The 26,949-nt window shown below is 38.0% G+C and overlaps 1 protein-coding gene across 1 annotated transcript in view; it reads left to right on the forward strand.

Annotated features, from left to right (window-relative positions):
* The window catches only part of grin2da (glutamate receptor, ionotropic, N-methyl D-aspartate 2D, a), a 210,360-nt gene that overhangs the window by 75,161 nt on the left and 108,250 nt on the right, over positions 1-26,949 (forward strand). The window contains exon 5 of the mRNA XM_041808431.1: positions 11,831-11,945. Within this exon, the coding sequence (XP_041664365.1) occupies positions 11,831-11,945 (115 nt within the window). The remainder of the gene's footprint in view (positions 1-11,830; positions 11,946-26,949) is intronic.

The following is a 26,949-nucleotide window of genomic DNA, read 5'->3' on the forward strand; positions in this document are numbered from 1 at the left end:
ACCAAAATAAAGCCTTACACGCATTATAAATAACGAGTTTTAAAGGCACCATAAAACAAGCAAAAAACAAAAAGGACATGTGAAAGAAAGAAAGAAAGAAAGAAAGAAAGAAAGAAAGAAAGAAAGCTGCAGGGTTCATTTGCTACTTCTGTCAGTAAATGTGTCATCAAACTGAGCCATTAAAATGTTCCCCTGAATATTTCCACAAATCTTTCCGTCCCTGTTTTTGTGAGCAGATCTACTGCAGCCCTCTGTGTGCTTGAACGATGGAGGTTTGGGTGAACTTCATTCATGCAGTGAAAAGGTGGATTAACCAGTGAGAGCGATGATTTAACTCTATCCTATCTTCAGTCTTTTTTCTATCATGGTCAGTGCTCCTCCATCTCTTCAGCTTAAATCTTTCATTCATTCTCTTTATTCCCCTCTGTTCCTCACCTGTACTTCTTCTGATGTATGTTTTCATCCCCCTCTGTAAAGACAGAGGTACCACTAATCCCACAGAAGATGCTTTTCCCTCCTCTCTGTTTGATGCACAGCTGTCACGTGTCCCAGTAATGAATTCATTGATTGAATCAAGCTCGCTCTCGTCTCGCTGTTGGGCAGGTTAATACAGATGGAGAGCAGCGTCTCCCACTGCAGCTTCAGCCTCCTAATTCTCTGTATTTCAGTTTCTGCCTTTACTTGGTCCTTCATGTTTACAGGTGAAATTCAAGCAAGCGTCTATGAGGAACTTCTGGTTTCATGTTGCTTCAGTGACTCCTTTAGACAAAGTATGGTGTATTTCTTTGCCAATATTGACATGTGTAAGTGTTAGTGGTGTTTTCTGAGGAAAAAGCTCACTGTGTTGTCAGGTGGTAAACAAGGCCGCTCATAAAGAAGCCACAGAGGTTCTGGGATTCTGTTCTGTGGAGCAATAAAACATAACTGGATCTTTCTGGCACCATGGATCAGCGATACATCTGGAGGAAGAAGAATGAAGCATACGCTGAAAAGAACACTGTGCCCACAGATAAGCATGGTGACGGCTCGGTGATGCTCTGGGGCTGCTTTGCATCCTCTGGCACTGGAAACCTGCAGCATGTGGCATCATTGGACCTTCCCACAGGACCCCATCAAAGCTTGGTTGCAGAAGAAGTCCAGGAAGATTCTACAATGACCATCACATTCACCTGACTTGAACCATGTAGAAAGATCTCAGGTGGGATTTGAAGAAGGTATTGCGGCATGGAGACCCAAGAATATTACTGAACTTTTGGCCATGGCACATCAGGGATTGGCAAAGATTCCTCAGGAACGCTGCCAGAAGCTGATGTCTGGCTATGCCTCTCAATTTCAGTAGGTCAGACAGGCAAAAGGGTTCCCTACTAAGTATTAAGGATGCACACCATGAAGGGGTTGGATAATTGATAATAATTATAAGCTGGATAATTATAATAATTATAAGTTGGATAATTAAAATAATTATAACTTGCATTTCCAGCTGAATTTGCCCTAGAAGCACTAGTTGCATAGAGCTACTTCAATTACTTTTGTTTGATTTTATTACTGCAAAAAGCAGAAAGTCTGTACATTTTTACAATAAGCCTGATTTGCAATGGGGGGTGAATGATTTTAATGTGGTTTAGCTGTAAAATGTAGCATTTTAGAGAAGCCCAGTGCTGATAGATGTGCAGCTGGCAATGCTGAATTCAAGCATGCCTCGGCAACATCGGTCCCACCAACAGGGGACCTTGCAGGAAAGACTGAGGATGCACGGGGCCACATGGGTAAGAAAAGGACCAATCCAGTACCAGAATCAAGACATGATTGACTCAGCTATTTAACACTGGCATCATTGGGAAGTGACATTGTTAGACAGCTACTTCAGTGCCTTTAAACCTGCAAAATAGCAGGTTAGAATCCTAAATGTAGGCTGCTATGAATGGTGCATGGATGTTTAAGGGGTTATCTTTCATGTCTTCTGCAAAAATGAGATGTTTACAATATTAAATGAACATTTTCCTTACATGACCTGGAGACATGGGCGTAGCACAAGTGGGAAAAAGGGTACTTATTGCCCTGACCCATGGCTCATGTTTTTTTTCTTAGTAATTAGTTTCATTATAGAATCAAAAGTGACTAAATGAATCAGTCAACAAAGTAATAATCGTATCAAATAGAGTAAAATACAACACTGGGAGGCCCTATTCCTCCCTTAAATGTGTCCAAATAGTCTAGTTCAGCACTGCCGAATAATGCAGGTAAATGTAGTTTAACCATTGTAAAAATATTGCTCATAAATGGGAAATTATGGTCAAAAATACATTAAAATGCATAGATAGTTGTAAAAAACATGATGCTACATTTATTGTTTGGCTAGTCGGGGGGGGGGGGGGGGGGTTTTTGTTTCTGAGGGCCCAAAATCTGTAGCTAAGCCCCTGCCTTGATAGATAATTGTCTCGGTCTGGATCCTTCATAATTCACACAGATATTTCACAGGAACGTTGTCATCCTGGCAGCCGTTAGAGTCTGTATCTGTGCATCTTTAACACTCAAGCATAAAGTGCTATTTTCTTAATGTGCATGAATCTGCAGTTGGATTGAGCCTGTATTAAACCTGTTCGATGCCTCTCCTCTCAGTGCAGCGGCTCATGTGTCTTTGCCATGCAGCACAGCTAGCCTCTCTCATTTTCTGCACCACACTCTCCCTCCCTGTCTGGCTGTGTCACCCCCTTTTGTTGGATTTCTTTCCCTTTCATTCTTCAGTCTCTGCCCCTCTCTCTACCCTTCTCTCTCCACCTCCTCTTCATCCCTCGCTGTCACCGCTGCTCCTCATATATGCTGTACTGTACCTTCCAACTGGGAAAATGGAGTGAATTTGAAGATGCTATAGTGGAGGGAGTAGGCAGAGAGGGAGGCTGAAGAAGAAAGGATAGAGGAGGAAAACAAGGTAGAATTGTAGCCCACACTCAGCTGTAGATTGGCGCTGCCCGGCTGCTGCCACTCTGAGCCTCAAGGCTGATACTTTTCTCCCTCTTTGCAGAGGTAAAACTAGGTGACGGAGAAATACTCCAGTCCTCAGGGAGCACCCAGATGTCAGCTAACATCAGGTGTTTGAGGGTGCAGCATCAGGTTATAGAGGTGTCTTCTAACAAAAGCTGCTGCCAGGGAGGCCAAACACGAAACAGGCGGACGTGAATTGAGTGTCTGAGACATGAGGACGTTTTTGTTGACATGCCCTCAGAGATTGCACGCTGGGTGAGGTTACACCTGTACATGATGTGTTTAGAGTCTTCTCTCTGGATTTTTATTCCAGCTGCTGCAGTCTGACATGATTACATGCATATCAGTTTTCCTATTTTACGCTGCTGCACAGTTTATCATTGCAGTGCATACCTGCCAGACGCTTGATGGATATTGGCTTAAAGGACGCTGCTGAAAAGCTGTTACAACCTGCAAGTAATTCCAGCTCAACTTCCTTGTTAATGCTCTATTTGCATGTGATTTTCAGAGTATAAGCTGGAATTTCAGAGTCTAGTCTGCCTTAAAGTTTGTCCTGGACTCTGTGGTTTTCGATGTCAGTCGTGAGATCCTGATGATGCACAGATGTGGGGCCCTTTTATGCTGAGGGTGATGTTTCATATGCATGCATCTTCTCTGTGCATTCAGCCTCTTTACTATGGAGCACTGAGGCTCATTATTGAGCTTAAGGCTCAAACTCATCATTACTCTCTAGATGAGTTGGCCAAGCTGCAGACAAAATCTGTTTTAGGAAAATTTGGTTGTGAGAGTGTGGTCTCTTTAAATCTTTATAAAGTGAATTAAAGGTAATGGAGGGAGATCCGTCAGGATGCAGCTTTTCTGGTTTATCATGCCCATTTTTTCACTGAATTCTTAAGAGACTAACATAAATGAGGAACCATGCTAATATGTCAAGAGTTTAAAAGCTTTTAAAAAACGTGTCATTATGTTGTCATCATATTTAGGAAAGAGTAGTTGATGAATGGTTATATGCATGGAGAGCTACTGCTTAATGACAGAAACACATGGCTTTGTCTGGTACTGACTCATGAGTCATGATAAAAAGTTCTGAACTAAAGTTTCTGCTGTTTTCTGCAAAATTTGTGCATCAGGTAATTATGAAATTGAAGCTTAAAGTATTTTTTTAGCTTCTTTGTATAGAGCAGTTATGAAAAAAATTGAAGTACAACTGTAAAATTTATTTACTTGTTATATTTCTTTATTTATAATAGATGTATTAATTATATAATACATGTAATAATTAATACATTTATTTCTTTGTTTACGTATTATTTATTTATTCCTTATGTATTAATTCATTAATGCATTTATTAATTAATTAATACATTTATTTATTATAAAATATTTATTTATCAAAGATGTCATAATTAACAAATACGTTCATTGATTTTTAAAAATTTATTTATTTATTTAATAAAATACTGTATATTATCACTAGGGCATGGTGGCCCTGAAGGGGAAATACAAAAGATTTTCACTAAAGGAATAAAACAACAGAAAAATATTAAAGAAAGAAAATGCAAAAATCAATAAACAGATGCATGAATAAATCAATAGCTAGATAAATGACTAACTGAATACATTAATTAATAAGTAAACATCAAATTTCCTAGTTGTTCTCCCCATATTGCGTCATGCATTATTTTTGTATTTAATCATATATTTTTATTGTAATGAAATGTTTATTTTAGATTTGTTAATTTTTTTCTATGTTTTTAACTGTTTCATAAAAATGTGTTTGTGTTTTTATTTATCTATTTTTAGGATTTTTTTTTTTTTTTTTTGCATTTTTTGTATTTTCAAAAACTTTATTTATTTTTTTTACTAAGGTTTAATTTTAAAAAATGTATTTAAATATTTTCATTAAATACTATATATATATATATATATATATATATATATATATATATATATATTCAAATATTATTTCTGTTTAGTAGAATGTGTTTTTAGTCAAATGAAACATTTTTGCAGTTGTCCATTTTGGCAACCGTATTAAAGTGATGGTATGTTTACTTAGCGAGACCTGCAGAAAAATGATGAAATTCTGCATATTTTCCTGGGCTGCAGATGCAGACAGAAGTAATCAAACTCAGACAATCAGAGTAAAAGAACAGTTTGTATTTTGACGGCCAGCTCTTTTTTAAGTTTGAATGAAGCTGGTAATGTTAAATGACTTTAATCATCACAAACCATAAATCCACAATGCTTCTTAATTTGAACTGACTTTGAGTGTATTATGTTTCAACTCGTCCCAGCAGCAGTGGTTTAACCTCACTGTCAAGCATTTCTGACTGAATCTGTTGAATATCAACAATGCAGGGAGTTTTCTGTCTGCACACTCTGGGAGCACATTAGCATTCAATAAAAAAATGTTGGCTTCCCAGCAACCAATTAGTGAACTGACCATTTCTCTTAGAGTCTAAGTGAGCTCCACAGGCCCTCCTCTGGGGACTGAAGCCAAAGCGAATGAACTGTGCCGTAAAGACTGAGACTTTTCAGGCAGCTGCACCTGCCAGAGCTGAATCTCATTTGACTGTGAATCTTTGTGAGGGAAAGTTTCTGCCCATGCTTCAAATGTAAATATTCAGAAAAGTGCTTAAAACCATGTTTCAATAGCAAACCCCAGAATAAGCTCATATTTCTATTATTATAGGGCTGAATGTGATAGCTGTATATGCATATATATACAGATAGAGCTATAGGCTGCTCTCTCATGCTGGTTTCCATTATTTCTGCTCCATGCTTCATTTGATACGTAACTTAAATTATATACACGACTGGAGGGATATTTAACACTTTGTCTAGTAATCCTATAGCGGTACGCTAAGGATTATGCATGGTAAATACAGTACAGTTTCTTTTTAGGCTGTCCGCTGACTGTAATTGTATTTTTAAGAGACTTGGATGCTTTTGGGTCATTGTCTTACAGCAGATACTCCAGGGATTGTGTCTGCCAATGGATCCCCCAGAACAATTAAACAATTAGGCTGTCTTTAACTGGGGATTAGCCATGCGTCTGTCTTTCCATGTACAAATGAACACAATGATTGCATTAAGATGACATTTAAAAGGCTGTGGTCCCTTATTCCCATTTGACCCGCTGACTGTGTTGGGATTGAAAGGACTTACAAGGCACAGAGCTACTGTTTAACACAGAGATAGAAGGTTATTGTTCTAATGAAAGATTTACAGTACTGTTGGTGTGGGCCATTGGATGGGTCAATCAATGCAGGAATTTTTCCCATTAGACCCAGAGCTAAGTGTGAAATGAAAATTAAAGTTTACCAGTCCCCTTTACCACTTTAACCAGGTGTTAGAGAGCAAATGAAGACGGGAAAGGAAAATTAGGCTGTATAAATCCTATGACATCGTAACATAGGTTTACTACTGCATGCCTTTACATTGTATGGTATGCATAGTTTAGTATCATCATTAGATATGCTGTTTAAACCTAAGTTATGGCATTTTTTCAAGGGCGTGGCATGGCATGGGATTGCTGCAAGAGCATCTTCAGTGTCATAACATATTTTACTGCAACATAACAATGGCATCCTATTACACTGTGGTTCCCAACCCTGGGGTCCGGGACCCCCGTAGTGGGGCACTGTCTGCCTTGACGTTGTTAAACTTAGATTTGCCAAATAAAAAGAAATCAAGTCAAGAAAGACATCAAGGCATAACGCTTAATGATTCATACAATGGCTTTTGGGTGAAAGACTTTATGTTTAGGGCTACTTTGTTTGGATTTATACAAAAAAATGTTACTTTTGGCCAGGGTCAAAATTTCTTAGATACAAGGGGGGGGCGCCTCAAAGGAGAAAAGTTGTGAATCGCTGCTATAACAGATATGTAATTGTATGCTATTACATCACATGCATCATGTCATGTCATGCCATGACATACCATGTTGGACTACAATGTATCATGTAATATCAAATCATATTGCACCATTTTAAAGCCCCATATCTTGTCTATCATATCCCACTGTATTGCATTACAGTGATTCACATTGTACCACATTGCATCACACTACAGTGTATTGTATCCTTTCACATAATCACATGTCATCCTGATCATATCATACAGTATTATATAGCATTCTGTTGCATTGTATTGTATTATAATTCATGGTTTCACATCATATTACTCTGTACCATATCATATCATACCATATATTATGTCAGATGACATTGAAACTTATCCTTATGTATCATGTTGTATTGTATCACATTGAGGTATGATATGATATACATCATATCATACCTCATCATACCATGGTATCTTAATGCTGCATTGTGTTGCATTCTATTGCAGTGTAGTGCACAACTTATTGCATTGGACCATATCATATCACATCACTTTTAAATATATCACAATGTATTATTGTATTTATATGATACAGAATAATATTAAATTGTATTGCACCCATTTGCATTGTAGAATATCACACTGCTTTGCACTTTACTACTATTTTACAGTTATATTGCATGAATTATACTATGATGTATTGCTTGGTATTGTACTGGAAAGCATTGCTGTGCATATCACATCTTATTGCATGGCATTGTATCGCATTGTATCCTATCATATGCTATATCTAAAACCATATATTATATCTTACCAAAAATCATATCACATCATGTTGTTTTACATTACAATGCACGTATCATGTAATCTGTAATCATGTGACATTAACACGTATCATATGGTATCTTGTTGCATCATAAGGTGTCCTATTGTACCATATTATATTGTGATATCCTGTCATATCTTATAGTTTTGTATTGTATCAAAATACATTGCATGTATTATCATCAGTAATCATGTGACATTGACACCTAAACATTATATCATCTCATATCATATATCATCTTTTATTGTATCGCATCATATCATAAGGTATTTTATTGTGTTATATTGTTTTGTATCATATCATATCAGATCATATTGTATCTTATCCTGTCATAAGGTATCGTATCATGTCATTTGTATCTTATCAAATTGTTTCATATCAGATCATATACAAGGTTTTTTAAATCAAAATAATTATATAGTGGTATCATGTTGTGGTATTGTATGGCTTTGTATTGCAGCGTAATGTTTTATATCATATCACTTTGTATTATACACATCACATTGCTTTATAATATGTTACAATGTGTTATTGTATGTTTATTGTATCAAACAATAATGAACTGAATTACATCCAACTGAATTTTATCATATCACATTGCATTGCATACCATCACATCATATTGTATTGTATTGGACAGGACAGTGCCCTTTTGTTCTGTATTAAATTGTATTGTATTATATCTTGACATGTCATATCATATTGTATCATAGGTATCTATGCCATCCATCCCCTTTACTTCAGATACAGTACTTTTTCTTTTGTTCTTTTCTTGTGTCTGATTTTGAAGTCTGATTGCAGTTGATTGGGAGTTATTTGAAATGTTGAGGTTTTCTCTCAGCCTGGCCGTCAGTTGGTATTTTTGTGAGAATGTGGGATTGTTTCATTTGGATTCTTTGATGTGCTTATTCCCAGATGCTTTTAAGGTAGATATTTGATTAAACCCATCAAAGGTAGACCCCTCTGCCGCCATCTCTCTTCGCTTTTGTCTTTCCTTTTATTAAAGAACTCCCAAATATTTGTCTTCCAGTGTTTACTCTTCCAGCTTTTCCTCCCTGTATTTTTCCTCTCTGTAAACCTCTGACTGCCGTGTGACAGGAGAATGCAGCTGAAGACAGGGAAACCTTTTAGTGGATTCTGTTCTGAGTCTTGTCTCTCTCCCTCCACGCGTCACCTTTTCTTGGCTCTCTGTTTCTTTCACATCACGTTCTCCACACCTCGACGTTGTGATTTCCTCTCATATCTACAGAAATGTGTTTTTCTTTCGCACAGAATCCCTGATGTTTGTTCCCCACTGTGAGAGCCTCAGCAGCTTTCTCACAGCTCCTTTTCTAAGCCTTTTCACCTCTCTTCTTCTTTTTTTTTTTTCAAAAGACTCTGATCTTTGTCACTGAATTTGTGATGTATGTTTGAAAATTTCAGACAAATCTAACCCTGTATGGCCAGAATAAGCTGTTTTACATTGAGCAACACAGCATTGATAGACAAAATCTTTAAAGTGGGTGTTCATGTTGCTTATTCATGCTGCTCACAACTATCCATACATTCACATCTGAAATTTTTCTCTAGCCCTCTTTATATTTCGCCAGGAATTATTTTAGTTTTATTGTATTTGTTGTTTTCTTTGGAGGAGTTTTTTCTGGCTATATTGTAATGAGAAAGTATCAAAAAGATTGTGTGAACATTTCTGCATGGGACACAGAAGTTGTACTTCCTAAATTGTCCAGTTATGCTGATAGGATCAGACAGAAGTTGGCAAAACTCATTTACCTTCTAAACGAGAATCTTTGGCTTAAAAACTGTGTGCAAAGACAAAGTTTGTGACCTAGGCAATTGTATTTGCAAATTGCAAAGGTCAAAGAGAAAGTCTTCAGGACCATGGATAGCTCTGTGACAACAAGCACCAGCGAGCAGGGGAGCTGTCCATTCACTGTGGTGCTGAAATGACTGCTGACTCTCACAGGCACTTTTTACTCTAAGAACCTTACTACTCACAGCAACCCCAATCCTGTTTGACATCTATTTGTTTGAATTTGATGTTTTTTGCTGGTTGTTCTTGGAAAAAAAAAAAAAAAAAGGCCAGATCAAATATGTTTCAAATATGCATTGATTTATTTCACACTCATCAGGGAAAGCTCCCATATAAAGTGTTTGGGAAGGGGAGGGCTTTCCAAAAAATTCTCAGAGGGTAATTTGTGGAACATTTAGTCTGTCACATTCATGATGGGCCAATCAGATGGACAAGACAATATGACATGGCACATATGGACTTCTCTTGAGCCATAGATTATTAATGTCGGAGCTTCTCAGTGAACAATACTAAAGCCAAGGCTGGTCGAGATACATGCAAAAACTTCTTCTTTGCCGAGACAAGCTTTTGGTAAAGCTCTTTGCTCTTTTTTTAAAAAGAAATGTGGTCAAATGTGGTTTAGATTAAACTGCCACTTTCCTAAAGCTACATCCAAGGTTTTTGATTGATGATTCTTTGACTTTTAGACTTCGTATTAAGTAATTTGTAAAGAGGTCAAAGTTGCAGCTGGGTTTTTATTTCAGGAATAAGTCTTGTTTTCACTTTACTGCAAGGAAAAGACTTATTGTTGCCACTTTTATGCCTCTGATTGATTATGATGATGTTCTGTACATGCACACATCTTCTCAGTACATTGCATGGCATCTTGAATGTGTTGTTAATTATGTTGCACAACAAGAGCATTTGTGGTTCCCAACGCTTAAAATTGGGCCTGAGTTTCAACAATGAGTTGTGATGTTGCAGTTGGGCCAAAATATGCCTGAATTTGTGTAGTCTGAGCTGGTCTTTAGTTGAGAGAGACAGTGAAGTTTCCTCATAAACAGAGAAACAGCTGCCACTGCAGCAAAATGTATCAAATTACACATATCAAAATGTGCTGTCAAAATAAAATCTATTTCTGAGGAATAAAGAGATAAAAACAACAATAGTTTTAACAATGTACAAACACTTTAATCATTGGCCTAAAGCATTCCTTTCTTTTTTTTTTTTTTCTTTTTTTTTTTTTTTTTAGCAAAGTTAAATTTATTCTAAATGTGAAAACAGCCATTTTCGTCTGGGGTGATAATATGGCTAAATATAGCTAAATAAAATTAAAAAAAATAATGTTAAAAGATATGTCATTAGATATATGTCATATATATATTCTTTATAAATTAAAGTAGATCTGAAAATAGCAAGTTTTTAGTTCAAGTAGCATGGCCTTTGAGATTTCTCATACATGTAGCTTGGTGTAATTGAACGTGTTTTTTTTTGGTTTTTGTTTTTGTTTTTTTGTTTTTTTTGTTTGTTTGTCTGTTTGTTTGTTTTTCTTAGGGTAACTCATAACAAAAAACATAAGAAGAAAAAAAATGGGGTCAAACAGGACCAGATTTTTATGGGTTGTAAGGTTTTTGCAGAAGAAATGCCTGCAACAGTCTGCAGTCATTTCAGCACCACAGTGAAAGGGACAGCTCCTGATCTTCTTTGCTTGATAATGATTTTAGTATGTTTTATTTTATTGGTATTATTTTCTAAGATTTTTGAAATTATACAGAAATAAATGAACCAAAACAAAACAAAATGGTTTTGAGTCTTAGTTACCTGTGTTCAAGGATTCAAAATTATCATGTATAATGAAAGAGAGAAAGAGGGGGTGCAGACGGCCTAGCAGTAAGGTCATGCCTTATATACAGTACACGGGCAGCCCAGGTTCAAGTCCAGCGTGTTGCTCCTTTCCCCCACTTTCTCATTCCTGTTTCCAGTTTTATCCATTTTCCTCTTCCTCTATCAATAAAGGCATAAAGAGCCCTTAAATAAACCTCTAAGAGAGAAAGAAAGAAAGAAAAGACATTGCGTCTAGTAAAATGTTATTTAGTTGGCTTTCTGCCCAGTGGGAGTATACGATGTGTAAATCTTCCTATAACCATGAATGCATTGGTGCAGCCTAATTATACACTTAGCTTTGATCATTTTTAATAACAAATACTTCTGTATTGCATATTAGAGCAAGTTTCCCTCTCCACAGGTGTCAAGGGATCATTTCAAGATGGCGTCTTGAGACACCAGAACATCTGTTTCTCTTTCCTCTTGAATTATTTCTTTATTTCTCGCTCTCTCATGACAGGTTTCATTTTTCCTTCTTGTTTTTCTGTCTCCTTCCACAGGTACTTCACCAACATATCCATTGGTGGGCGGGACTACTCCTTCAACAGTGACGGCTACCTGTCCAATCCGCTGCTGGATGTCATCTCCTACGCCAATGGGAGGGGCTGGGAGGAGGTCAGTGTACAGCTGTGCTAGTCACCACTAATTATCACAACTCAGCTGCTAGACGGGCTAACTGCAATTTCACAGCCCATCAAACATGCTAAGTCATCAGAGCTCACTTTCACCTTTCTGCTGTCTCACTGTCTCTTCCTCCCCTTCCTCTCCTCTCTCGTCCATCTAATTAGTTCTCCCCAAAGCTCCCTCTTCCTCCTCCGCCTCCTCCTCCTCTCATTCATGCTCGCTATGCTTTCATTGGGTTTGTCAGCCTTGTTAGCCAGCGCTAACTCATACTGATATCCTCCCCTCCGTGTGGAGCCATGGGCAGCAGTTGTACAGTAATAATACCAAATCCAAGGTCGGCTCTCTGAGGGCACTCTCAATTCCTCATGACTCCCACCAAGCCGAGAAAAACAAGTGAACCTTTTGTTCTTTCCCACTGTCTTCCATTTGCTCCTGACCTTTCATGGCTCTACATGTTTACCAGTGAGTGCACACTCAAGGCCCCCCCATTTAAAGGATGATAACTGAAAGAAAAAGAATCGACCTTTGAAAGAAAAAGGAAAACCACTGTTCTTACACTGCAGCTTCAGAGTGAGACCTTGGATTTCAAAGTGTTTGTAGGTCTTCACCTCCCTGTCAAAGCTGAACTTCCTCCTGAAGCTGTAGCACTGTGAGGCGTTCCAGCTCAGCTCTACGGGAGGAAGAGGAAGGATTCAGATTAAAGTGCATTAAACTGGATTTAAGGATAAACTCACCTTGTGTCAGAAGTTTCTCTCTAGCAGGATATCTGGGAGCACAGAGCCTATCTGAGCAGGCTTAGCTATAACATATGCAATGTGGAATAAAGCATGCTGTATTGCAGCTATATGCTCGCTCTGAGATTGACAAAGATAGCCTGGGTAAATACAAATGTTGTCTTTTAAATGATGATGAAGCCATCCAAACCTACATGCCCCTAAAATAATTACCCCTTAGCCTAATAACTGGCTGTGCCACCCATGGAGGCAACAAGTACAAGCAAGCATTTGTGATGACTGACAATGAGTCTTTCACATCACTTTGGCCCACTCTTCTTTGCAGAAGGTTCACCACTCTTCCAAGTTCTCCCCATTTGTGGATAATGGCCCTCACTGTGGTTCGCTAGGATCCCAAAGCCTTGGAAATGGCATTGTAACTCTCTCTAGACTGATATATTACTGATGGATAGGTTTGGTTGAATCCTGAGGACCTGAGCGCTGAAGGCAGCACAAAGACCCATTTGGCTAGTAGCCATATTACTACTGCTACTACTAGCTGCTGCTGCTAGTAGGACTTCTGTAATCTGATGAGTCAGCCAGTTATTTGTTGCAGTTGCTGGGTTGATTACTCCCTCACTACAAACAAATATAGTTCAACTGGAGGCAATCTGAGACCCCCTCCTCTAAGTGATCTTGGCTGGCTTACTCTGTTCCATAAAAAACGTCTAACTGTTGTGCTCACAAAAGTCCAAACAAACCCCACTTGGCTCAAAACAACTTGTCCAATCGATCCAGGTGTGAAACAATCCTCCTGTTCTCACCAGCCGTGGTGTCCCATTGATCTTTGGTCATATCTAAACTGAAAGTACAATCCAAAATGTGGATCCACAGGCCTAACAAGCACAGTCATCAAACCTATGGTTGGTGTAAATTTGGCTGCATCCCCCTCTTTGTGGAGTCGATCATTAAAACCTTAGAGCTGACATTTCCATGCAGATGTACTGGGGGTCAGCGTTATCGGTGGACTGAACGCGGTCATAGGGACATTAAACGGCTTCTGCTCCACTTTTGATGTCAAACTGGTCATTAGCACAATCTCATTTATTCTCTGAATTCCTCTCAGTGTCACACAGTGAATCTTTGATCTGAGCTCCCCTCTTAATCCCCCATTCAGTTGTCAACATTAATGATAAAAAACATTATCTTGTCAATGGCACATAATGTTCCTCCCTCTGAACTCTGCAAAGCTCTCACTGGCTGCTGGCAATTTGCATCTGAAAAAATCCTTGTGCTGCTGGAGGGCGGTTTGCTGAATTTTCTGCATCATGTAAGCTGTGATCTGAATATGACCCCGATCTTGTTTTGCAGGACATAATATGCCTCAGAGCAAGATTCAGATCTCAGATATATTAAATTTACTGAAGAACCTTAACAACCTGAAAAAAGGCTTTTAGTTCTCATGAGAACTAAAAGCACTGCATCCTACGGTTTCATTGCTCTACAAGGGGTGTTTATTTTCAAAGAGAGTCAACTTTTTCATTCATGTTCTCGCAGCCTCATGTTCCTCACTGGCTCTGTGATTAACTTTGAGTCCAACATACCAGGCCTGTATCTCTCCTTGATAGGCAAGGCCGCCCATAAGGGGGGATAAAAGGAGAGCTTTCTGGGGCCCATTGAGGTCAGCAAAATCACGGTCTATTGTAAAGTTTAGCTGTTTTAACCATACATGAATTCATCTTTTTATGCTGGTATACAATTTAGCCTTTTTTAAAAATGCAAACCCCTTTTCTTTTCTTCTCCAATGTGGTTTGGCACACTGAGCTAAATTATTGGGGAAGTAATGTAAGACTTCAGAGCTATGCCATGGTGTGCACAACCGTCAGGAAACCAGAAAATAAAGAAAAATGAACTGAAATTACTTTAAGGGAAAAAATAATTAAATTAATCCAAAAAGAGACAAAAAGGTGAAAGTTGGCCAAAATGGTTAAAAGTGGCAAAAAATGCAAAAGAAAGGCATAAAAAGGTTGAAATAGGCTATAAGATAGCAACAAGCAAAAACTGGCAGATAAAAGTGGTTAAACGATGGCAACAATGGGATAGACGATAAACATTGGCAGAAAAAAATGGTGAAAAGTGGTTTAAAAGTGTCAGAAATGGGTGAAAGTGTCAACAATGGGTTACAAAGGCAAAAATTGGTAAAAACATGGCAGAAAAATGGGTGCCACAAGTAGTGAAAAAGGTCAAAAAGTAACAAAGATAGGTTAAAAATAGCAAAATGTCAGCAAATGGCAAAAAATGGATTAGAAGATGCAAAACTTGACAGAAAACAGATGGTGAAAGCAGTTAAATGGGTTAAAACTGACAAATATTGGTTTAACAAGACAAAAATTGGATAAAGTAGCAAAACATGAGAGTAAGATGGTGAAAAGTGGTTAAAGAGCTTCAAAAATTGGTCAAAAGTGTTTACAGAGGTAAAACTAGGTAAAAAGGGGCCAAGATTGGTTAAAAGTAAAAAAAAAAAAAAAAAAAAAAAAAAAAAAAAGGGGGCAACAATGGGCAAAAATGGGTTAAGAGATGCAAAAGGTGACAGAAAACAGGTGGTGAAAAGTGGTTGGATGTATCAAACAGTGGCAAAAATTGGTTTAAAACAATCAAATGGGTGGCTTAAATAGTGAAAGTGGATAAAAACTAAACAAAAAGTTTACAAGTAGCATTGATGGGTGGCAAATGCAGGAAAGAAGATGCAAGAAGTGACAGAAAAAAGTGTTGAAAAGTGATTAAAGCTGTCGAAAAATGGGCAAAACTGAAAAAAAAAAAAAATGTTCAAAGAAACTAAATTGGATAGAATCGGCAAAAAAAAGAAGGGAAAATTTTTGAAACTGTCAGAAATGGGTTAAAGGTGCCAAAATGGACAGAAGAAGGAAACCAAGTGTTGAAAGGCTCCCCAAAATTGTTTTAGGTGTCAAAAATGGGGGAAAAAGTAGCAAAAATAGGTTTAAAGTTGCAAAAATGGGCTACAAGTGGCACAAACAGGGAAAAATGGGTAAAAAAAATGTGGTCAAAATTGTCACAAGCAGAGATAAAAAGCGGTTAAATGTGGCACAAAAGAATAATTTGAACATCAGAATCCAGTAATCTTGACACACTTTTCAGCATCAAAATGAAGAAAACCAGGAGGCTAGCACCAATGCTACTGATCCAACACAGATGCACAGGTATCATGAATAAATCACAGCTGAGGAGGGCCCATTCATACGGTTTTAGGGCCCAGCTGATTCTGTAGGCAGGCCTGTCAAAAGGTGTAACCTTCCTGAGCAGCAGAGGGTTGTAGTCGTGACTGGTAGAGGAGGCAGCAAACTAAAGCACCGCTTCATCTCTGAGAATTATGGGAACATTTTCTGCCCTCCTCAGATACAGTTCACCATTACTGTGCTGAGCTTCTACTGAATGGAGGCTTAGATACTGACAGAGGAGATAGGTTACTGTCTAGTCCTCTGTGGGTTTGGAAAAGATAGAGGAAGAGAAATTGGCTGCAGCAGGTAGTAAAACTGACAGATATGGGTTTACTTTGGACTGCGGCTCCCAAAGGTTGATTTCAGCTCTGCTCTTTTCTATCAGATGTTCAGTCGAGTCAAGGAGGAAATCATCAGGTTAGTCGTGTTTTAAAGAGGAGCTCTGAAAATACTTTAACTGGAGCAAATCTCTACTTGATATCAGGTTTAGGGATTCTTCAGAGAACTGTGCAGCAAAGATATTCACAATGATAAGACTGCCTGTATTAATATTTAGACAAAGGCATGGGTTCTAACAGCCAAACTCATCCGAACTACAGCATTAATTCATAAATCATACAGCTGTTAAAGGTCTGAATTCAACACATTGCATTGTTTTGACACCATTAATTGCAGGCTACTCTGCCGTAATGTTGTGGGGCAGCAGCTGTGGACTCTCGCTCTAACAGCGATGTAGAATAAGAAACTTCTGCCTCTTAAAGGGGACATATTTTACCTTTTAAGACAAGTTTATATTGTTCTCAGAGGTCTCCAGAACATGCCTGTGAAGTTTATTGCTGGAAAAAAAAACATTCCAATATAGGATTTTTGCAGCCGTTCCTGTGTCTGTGGCTTTAAATGGTAATTAGCTGTCTGACTCCACCCATCTCAGGAAATGGATGCAGCACTCGTGATGTAAAAGCATTACAAATAACAGTTTCTTCTCTTTGCATCATCATTAACCTTAGCTGAGATTTTTACACTAAGAAATCATCTGAACTGTAACTCCTGAAAAATTTATATGCTGTTGCATTTGCCAGGGATCAGTTGATATCAGTGAGTCATTTTGTACATGCATTCTTGCATGATTCTTAATATTTTTCACAAGAACTAGTGTATGAGATTTTGATTTACCAGCTGGCTCCACTGATAGTGAACAATGGTATCAGCTCATGTTATGCAGTTTGGTATCTTACACTGATAACCTCTTATGTTTTATTTCTCTGATGGCTTGTAGTTCATTCAGCAGAGTGAAGATAAAATCCAGCCACTTGGTCCAGTACTAACATGGATTTTTTAACTGCAGTTTGAGCCTCGTGGACTAAATTTGACTTGATTAAGTCATTTTGTTTTTCCAGGAGAGGACATTTAGATCTAATGGACATAGGCCATAATCGGAGCATCCTGAAGTGGCCGTAGTATAATGATGCTTTTGATCTGAGGTATAATGACCGAGCAGAGGACAGACCGTGTCCATTTGCCTCCCTCAGAGTCCTGCACTTGACCCTTACTGCCCACCGGTTCTTAGCAACCTCATTTATCCGAACATCCCCGTTTCCCAGGCGTATATTTGCTGAATTAACCTCTCTTGAACTTTATCATTGAGTAGATTTGCAGAGAACAGCGACCTTAGGGCAGCTGAGTGAGCTTCGACTGTGGAGAGATCTAGGAATGCATTTATCTAGTCTAAGAGTTAGAAAACTAAAAATGAGTTCCTCTCAGATCATAAGGCCTACTGTTTTTACTCAATAGTGTTTTATTTAATCATTTCAGAGCTGTTTTTAATTCCTTATAGAAATGTTTCCTACTCATTATATAACAATTTCTTCTCCATAGTGCTAGTGCGGGTAGTGCTTTTTGTAGAGCTATCTTACTTTAAATAGGTTGATGTTCCTCTCTATAGAGCTACATTTACTCTAAGATAATTCTGCTGACTTCTCACCTATAAATGGAGGAACAACAAAAGACATTTTTTCCTATAGACTTATTGTTCAAATATTAACAAAACAATTTAGATGACCCTTTGGAGCAGACCTAGGAGCAGCAAAGAGACACTGGGGTAAAAGGAGTTTATTTGACAACAACAAGACAAACAAGACTGGCTGGTTGGCAGAAGTACTGGCAGAGAGACTGAGACACTGCAAAAAAAAGAGGACAAGATGGAGTTAGACAAGGCAAAAAACTCACAGAAAAAAAAAAAAACTCTTAAGGTTGAAGAGGAGCCAGGTTACCTGACTAGAAGCTGTAGTATATTCTGGTGTCGGAGAGATCATCACCTGGTGTGTAGTTCTTGATTGCCAAGGATTAGCTGCATCTGAAACACCTATTGAGCTGCAGCCGTGACCGTCCATGAGTGATGGCAACTGAATGAAAACTTGAGTGGGTCTGGTTGAAGTTTTACTCCAGCAGAATTTAATCTGTGCTTTTACTCCTGAGTTTTTCAGTGCCCAGTCAAGTGGGTGGCCCATGGATGTCAGCAAAATCCTAATCAAGAGGAAAAGGTTAAGCTGTGACAAACTTTTTTTTCCTCCTAAATAGCAACCACTGTTGACATGCTGTGGTATATAGCCTTCTTCACAAGGTAAAAGCCTTATGGAAACATGTAAATTCCATTTTTAAAAACTGAATAAAATGGGTTTAAAGTTGCAAAAAGGGTCAACATGCAAAAAAAAAGCAAAAAAAAAAAAACAAAAAACAAAAGCAGGAAATTGCAAAAATGGCTGAAAATTGTAAAGTGATGAAGAGGGGTTGGAAGTGGCAAAAATAAGCATAACAAAGAGTGTAATGTGGTTCAAATCAGCATTAAAATATTGGCATAAAAACTGGTGAAAGGGAGATAATATTGGCAAAAGTGAGTTAACACAGGTGAAGTGAAAAGAAAAAGTGAAATGAAATTGAAAAGGGGGCAAAACTGGTTAACAGAGGGAAAAATATGTCAAAAGTGGCAAAAAAGGAAAGGAAAAAAAAAACAAGTAAACAAAACAAAAAACAAACGGCACAAAAAGTGACCAAAATGGGATTAAAGTGGCAAAAATGGATTGGAAAAAGTGATGAAAAGGGGTTAAAGTGTGGCGAAAAGGGTAAAAAAGGGGCAAAAGAGGTTAAAAAGTGGACAAAATAGATAACTTTAAAATATCAGACCTAATAAAAGCTTGAAACACTGTTTATCTAAAAATGAGGAAACTATTAGCCAGGATGCTAGCACTAATGCTACTGATCCAATATCAGTGAGCCATCAAAATGCTTTACTTCCTGTTCTGATGAAATCCTGCTTTTTAAAAGGAAAAGAAAAACTTCTGCTGGAAGAAAAGTTACAACATGACCAATAAATAAATAAATAAAAGAATTGTTATAAATAAACGTCAATGAATATAGCTAAAAGAGATGGTTAAAGACAGAAAAGTGCGATCTCACACATTAATTTTGAATTGGACTGACCATGAGTGTCAGGAAACTGTTCTTCGGCATGTGTTTACTTTGAAATTTGTACTGTCTAAGGCTACGGGGTACTTTTCTTCCTGTTCTGATAAATTTTGCTTTTATTTTGAATGAAAATAAGGATTTTTTTTCTCTGTTGATTAAAAGGAACATTATTTATACAACAAGCTCACTGCTTCCCTGTGGCAAACGAGACTGGCTCCAGCAAACCCCCACCCCATCCTGTTCACTGACCTATAGCAATTTAAAGAATGGATGGACAGACGGATGGACGGATGGATGGATGGATGGATGGATGGATGTCAGTTTCCTTAGGATGTGGATCAATAAGGAGTATCAGTGAGGGTGTTTATATCAATGAAAGTGATCAGTTGCCATCCCTCTCTGTTTCAGAGCATCTAAATCAATGTGTTAACAATAACAACACAACTTTTTTCTGCATTTAACTTAGCTGAAAGGTGGTGTTTTGTCGAATATTCTGTACGGATTGTTGCAGTCAGGAAAGAAAGGTTTCTTCTATTCTGATGTTTTTGTTTGTTTACCTCCATTTCAGCCTTCTTTTATACCTTTAAACAAAGGGAACTGTGGCATCTGAGTTTTATGGAGTCATGTTTTATCTGATGCAACAATGCAGCAAGTCATCAAACATTTGTTTGTTTTGAGCTCTAACATTAGGTTTAATATTAAAATGTACGACTTTTAAATGAGCGAGTCAGACATAAAAGCTACAGTAGAGTTTTTACTCACCATGGCAGGATAGCTTGAATCCTAGACACATAAAACTGAATCCTTTAAATCCACTTCACAGCAGCCATAAGAGTTTAACAGCCCCACAACACAGACTAATCACACTGCAGCTGTAGGAAAGGTTGATAGAGTCGTTAATCTATTTCAATAACTCAGCAGGGACTTTACAGGAAGCAGACTTAAAGTTTGGACCACCTGGCCTCCAGTCCCACCAACATGCTTACCCACAGGTCTCTGCTGTTTCACATCATAATAGAGGCCTTTCTGTCAGCGCTGCTGCATCTGCTCTACCAGGCTGTCATGCAGTTTGTTAGGACGCTCCCAGCGGTGTATCTGTGAGAGTTGACAAGATGCTTTTTGGGGAAAATTGGCTCTGCTTAGACTCCGCGGGAAATCAAGGCTTTGTTGTGCCTCACCCATCATTGCTGAGGTGTAGCCGGCCCAGGAGAGCTCCTCTGTGATGGGGACTCCCTGGAGACTGGAGTCTCTGCGTCGGTGGATAGAACCACGTGTGAGCAACTAAATTGTCCTTAAAATAAACAAATCCAGTCCCTGCTTTTCTGGAGTTCTTGTCCAAGTTACTGTTAAAGAGGTAGGATTTCTTGTTCTTTGTTTTGGCCTTTCAGTGGGGGACAGGTCAAACATCAAAGATAAAGATGGAATCTGGATGGAAGCCCTCCAAAACCTGTATGTAGCTCTCAGTATTAATGGTACCCTCACAGATGTACGGGGTACCCATGGAATTGGCACTAATACACCCGAACACCATCACAGATTCTGGCTTTTGAGCTTTTTATTGATGATATTCTGGAAATATGGACAAATGTATTTAGCTGCCTGGCCATAACACCTGCAGAGACTGTAATGACATTCTAGTCTAAAACATGTACTTTATAGGCTATAACAGCCTTCCCTTTTCTTGGAAAGCTTTCCACAAGATTTTAAAGTGTTTCTTTGGGAATGTGTGCCCATTTATTCTGTAGAGTATTTATGAGGTCAGACACTGATGTTGGTGAAAAGACTAGGCTCGCAATCTCTGTTCCAGTTCATCCCAAAGGTGCTCAATAGGGTTAAGGTCAGGGCTCTGTTTGGGCCAGTCAGGTTCTTCCACACTGAACTCATCAACCATGTCTTTATAGTCCTTGCTTTGTGCAGTGGGGCACAGTCATGTTGGAATAGAAGAGAGCCTTCCCCAAACTGCCATAAAGTTGGAAGCAAGGCCCAAAATATCTTGGTATGCTGAAGCCTTCTCCAAACTTCACAGTTGGCACAGTCAGGCAGGCAATGTTCTCCCAGCATATGCCAAACACAGATGCTTGGCACTGGACTTGTTGATGTGAGGTTTGCAGTGAAGCTCCTGCTGCACAGTTTTTGTGCTTATATTAATTCCAGTGGAAGTTTGGAGCTCTTCAGCTGTGGAATCAGCAGAGTGCTGCCGACTTTTACACACCATGCACATTAGCAGTCATTGACCCTGCTCTGTGATTTAACTTGGTCTTCCACTTCATGGCTGAGTTGCTGTTGTTCCTAAACGCTTCCACTTTCTAATAATATCCCTGACTGCTGACTGTTGAATATCCAGCAGGAATGAAATTTCATAAAATGTCTTACTGCAAAGGTGGCATCCATCACAGCACCATGCTTGTCGTCACTGAGCCAATGTTTATTTTGGCAGCTATTTTTAATTTTAGTCTTAGTCTTTTGATTTCATGCCTCTAGTTTAAGTCACATTTTAGTCATTTCTACCCTTTTTAGCTTTAGTCTAGTTTTAGTCGACGAAAACTCAAAAACATTTTAGTCTTTCTTTAGTCCAAGCATCTGGGGTCCCTGCTTTCTACAGCTGAGAGGCAGACGAGAAACAGATGCATTATTTTTTGACAGATTTACCCACAGTGGAGAAATATCATGGATTTTTAATGTCCGACGAAAACTAAATTACATTTTAGTCTAGTTTAAGTGATCTTGATGAAAACTAAACTAACTTTTTGTCAGTTTTAGTCATCACAGATCTATCTTTGGCTAGTTTTAGTCTAGTTTTCATCATGGAAAAAAAAAAAAAAGCTGTGGACAAACATTTTTAGTCATAGTTTTAGTGGACGAAATAAACGCTGCACTGAGCTCTTCAGAACGACCCATTAGGATGAGAATCATTTGCAGACAGAGCCTGCATGGCAAGGTGTTTGATTTTAAACTCCTATGGCAACATGTCTGATAGAAACACTTGAATTCAAAAATTCAGGTGTGGCCAAATACTTTTGTCCTTTTATAGTATATGGCTTTTGCTTTGAATGGCAGAGTCTTTACTTAAATTTGTAGATGCGGCTATGAAGTGTTGAATGGTTTTCTCGAATGCTCTCGAATGATCCATCATAGAGTGATGTAAGTTTTAATGCACTGTTGCCTGTAGGATCATTTTAGGCTGTGCTCCTTACCTGCAGAGATTTCTTCAGTTTCTCTCAGTGTTTTTATATTTTATAGACTGTAGATGATGAAATCTAAAAATTCCCTCCAACTTTCGGACTATTTGCCGAGTCAGTCTTTCACAAGCAGAGAGGCGTGCGTCATTCAATGATTGTGAACAGCTGAGCTTTCAGGGGGTGATCATTTCATAATGATACCATCACATTACCAAATACCTTTATAATGTTCCAGATGTTTCTAAGCATTCCACAACCTTCTTTTTTGGAACAAATTATAGGCTGCAAATTCAGAAGGTATTTATGTTAAATGATCTTCACTGGCATTTGACATACTGTCCCAACTTTTTTGGAATTGAGGTTTGTACACTGAACAGCTTATCTTTATTTTTACATTGCTGAGGTTCCAGTGTTTCATCTCTGATAACTGAGGCATTACCTCTTGGCAGGTGTTGTGCTGTCGCTCCACAGTCTAGGCCTTTGCACACTGAGTCCGTTTATTTCGTCCGAATTTTTCGCACGTTAAAAAATAAAATCAAACTCATGTTGTAAAGACTTTAAGTTAGAGCTAAATGAGAAAACGTAATCCCCATAAAACAACATTTGTATTCATTTTCTCTAAGTCTCTTGTTTTTTTTTTTTTTTTTTTTTTTTTGGTTTTTTTGGTTTTTGGTTTTTGTTTTGGAGAAAAACAATTTTGACCTCAGCCAGACAGTCAGACAGTCTGTCCTTCGTTTGTTCAGCTGCTTGTCCTCTTATGTCCATGTCTGTTTCTCACTAAAATAATCTACTAAATAGACAGAGTCTCCTACCTGGAAAAAAACAGCCTTGTTTGAACCTTGTTCATGCCTTCTGCCAGACTTTTGAAACTTTTAAGGTCAAACAACAGCAGAAAAAAAAAGCAGCTTTGAATACTTGCCTTTCAAATGAAGTCAACATCTTTAGGAAATGTGTATGCATGCTCGTCTCTTTTCTATTATCCTTCTCATATTCAGTGGTTTTGCATTGTGCAGCGCTTTGGAAATTTTGCCAATTTTGCTCTTCAGTTGTTTACTGTAATTTCATCTTATTTCTCTCAGGTCGATTGAAAATATGAAACACTTAAAGCAGAAATGAAAACTCTGATAGCATGAGTCATAAAAAGGAACAATTACCTTGAACGTCTGCAGTCACAATAGCCATATCAGTCCTGCTGTTATTTTTACAGGAGACGACCAGATAAGAATTTTTCAGAACATTTCTCTCGTGTTTCTGTTTTGAATTTTCTACTAAAAAATTATGCTTTTAGAAACTCAGTAAAACATTCAGGTTGAATTGACACAAGATGTGATACGTGCCGCCTTGGCTCTCCACATTCTGCAGGGCTTTAAGCCTGATTCTAGGCATGATTTGTCTCCCCTGATGATCTTGTGGAGCCTCGTCGTAAACGACTTTTCATCTGAATGATTGTCATATGAAGTGTCAGCAAGATTGTTTTATTGTTTTACTGCTGATATACATTTTTGTTATTCTTCAGTCATGTGATCACGCAAGGTCACTGGCAAGACAGCAGATGTTTGGTCTCATTGGTCTCACAGCCTGGCTGAGTCGTCTAGTGTGCACAATCGGAGAATTATAAGATGAAAAATCATTTGAATTTGACCTTATGTCTGCCGTCTCCCATGTCTTTAAAATCACTAAAGATCATCTAGAGCAGTGATACTCAACATATGGCTCTTGAGCCACATGTGGCTGTTTTGTGATGATTTGTGGCTCTTTTATGTCTTAATTTGAAATATTATTTACCCCGAAAACTATAAAAAAGGGAAATTTTGACTTCAGATATTATCCATTGCCAGTCACATTATTCAGTTTGTTTCCCATAATTATACAGTCAGCTTCAATAGTCAGCCAATAATGTTTGTCATTATATTTTCACTGCCCTTATTTGACATTTTTTCCCTTTTTTTGCCAATTGTTATCCATTTTTACTGCTTAAAGCCCACTTTGGCCACTTCTTTTTGCCACTTTTTGCCACTATTATCCCGTTTTTGCACTTTTCAGCAGTTTTTGCCTCTCTTATACTGCTTTTTGCTATTGTTCCCCCTTTTTTGCAATTTTTTTTGCCAATACTCACTCATTTAAGCTGCCTTTTGCCATGAAATGCCACATTTTCCCCCATTTGTGCCACTTTTTGTCTGTGTTTTTTCCCACCTTTTTGCTGCTTTTAGCCTGTTTCAGTCACTTTTCACTCATCTTTCCCATGTTTTTGCTTCTTTTTAATCATTTTGCCACCTTTATCTCATTTTTGTCACTTCTCACCCATTTTTGCCACTTTCTCACCTTCTTAAACATTTTTGTCACCTTTAATTTATTTTTATTGTCACTTTTACCCCAAAAAATAAGGGAAAATGTATAATCTGGCTGTCCAGCTAAATATCTTGAGAATTATATAATTAAAGCCCAAAATGAGTCATTGCATTATATTTTTAATGCATTATTTCGTTTTATTTTCTCCATTTGGGTGCATAAGCTACTTTAGCAAAGCAGATGGATTCTGCTCATGTTAGTGTGAATAAAGTAATGTAGCCTATAAATCAAAAGCTTAAGTTTAAAACAAAGATTACTTTATGCAGAACTTTTAGGCATGTTTGGACTGAAAATTGAGGCTGAGGTAAGGCTTAGATGTCGTGAGTAAGCCCACCTGTGGAAACCATCAGGCCAGAAGGAGGATTGAAACAACCGCTGTAGTTCTGTGGATGTCCTTGCATATTACCAGGGTAGAAGAAAATATTCTGTGGAAACAAAGTCCACACTTTTAGGGAAGAGTAATTGCTGGATGTGTTGAGTAAGCATGGCCTAGTGTGCTGTTGATTTTTTCACTCAAAATTGGCAACAGTTTTGCCATGGTCAGGACTTTTTGGTCAAATTTTGAGTCAGGTCTGATGGCATCAATTTTTCACCTGAAATCCAGCTCATTAGAGACAGAGACAGAAAACATCTGGATTTGCTTAAACATGCTCACAAGGAAATGTATATGGATGAGATAATACACCTGCTCCATGATCCCTGATCATAGTAAGCTCTCTTTAAAGCATTTCAGATTAAACAAGAGAATACAGGGTATGTGTCACCGGTTGTATGACAGGCATCACACGGCCCACCTGCCATATGATGCTTTGCTAAAGCTCCACAAAGAAAATTGTGTGCACTAAAACTCTGTAAATAAGTCAAAAGGTGCAGCTTTAATGCTCTCCTTATTGTGCTTGGCCTTTCACAACAGACACAAACACTGTTGTGCAGAGATGCTGAGCCAATATATGGTTGTTAGGGGAAGAAAAACAGCCATTTCCATTTAAAGTGGCTGTATTGCATTAAACATCAAATGATGAAGAAGGTAATAGCATGGTATAAATAGAATAAAGTTAAGCCTACTGTCTGTGAGAAGTGATGGGAGCGTGCTGCTGTTTTTTTTTTTTTTGACACATGAACTTTCCAGAGATCAGGAAACAATTCCACCCCAGTATGAATTAAAATAAATGATTATAAATGATGTGTGAATAAGGTTAATGTTACTTTGACATTGCTATAGGTAAGCCATAACAGGGAGTTAAATCAGTCTCAGGCTCCCAGCTGCTTTTTTAAGCAGGTGGTAATGGTCTGAAATCCAGCGAGAGCAGGATTTAAAAAAGGGGCTAATGGTCAAAAATTAAAAAAGTCAAGCTCATGAAATGCATCTCTTTGACTTGATCTGAAAATAATTGGCACACAGTGAACAGAATTCTTTTTCTATTTGTTCCCATAAATGTTTTAATTCCATCAAAGTAAATACTTTTATAAGTTAACTTGCTCAGACTGACTGATATAAACTCAAGCCTTATTCTAGAGAAATTTGATTCCATATTTCAAAACATTTTCTTCCAATTCAACATGTTTTGCGACTGCCTCGAAGAAACTATTATCATTGATTGAGCGTATGTCTTGGACAGAATAGCTTGAACAATTGCTATTCTCATCAGAGTGTTTGGTGTGTATGTGAAAAACTCCTCCAGTGCTTAGACAGTGATGAGTTTTATCTTCACAGTAGCAGCTGCACTGATTTCTTTATAATACAGGAGTGGAGAAGCTGCCTCACAATGAGACCTCTGAGCCACTTTCACTGAAGAATAAACAGAAAATCAAACACTCTGCCCTAAAGTATGGATTCTGTAAAGTACATATTGACTGGTTTGAGATAATTAATGTCAAATTTTTGACACAGTGAGGGATGGTGGATGAAAACAGATCAGGCGTTGTGTATTTTGAATAATGGATTAGATAATTCAACCCAAATGATGAAATTATCTGAGCAGCGTACCTCATGTTATTGATTGTAAAAGAAATGTTGTGGGCAGACAAGAAGGGAATGAAAAGTTATGAAGAATTG

This window comes from Cheilinus undulatus, linkage group 16 (assembly GCF_018320785.1).
Source record: "Cheilinus undulatus linkage group 16, ASM1832078v1, whole genome shotgun sequence".
In the NCBI taxonomy this organism is placed as follows: Eukaryota; Metazoa; Chordata; class Actinopteri; order Labriformes; family Labridae; genus Cheilinus; species Cheilinus undulatus.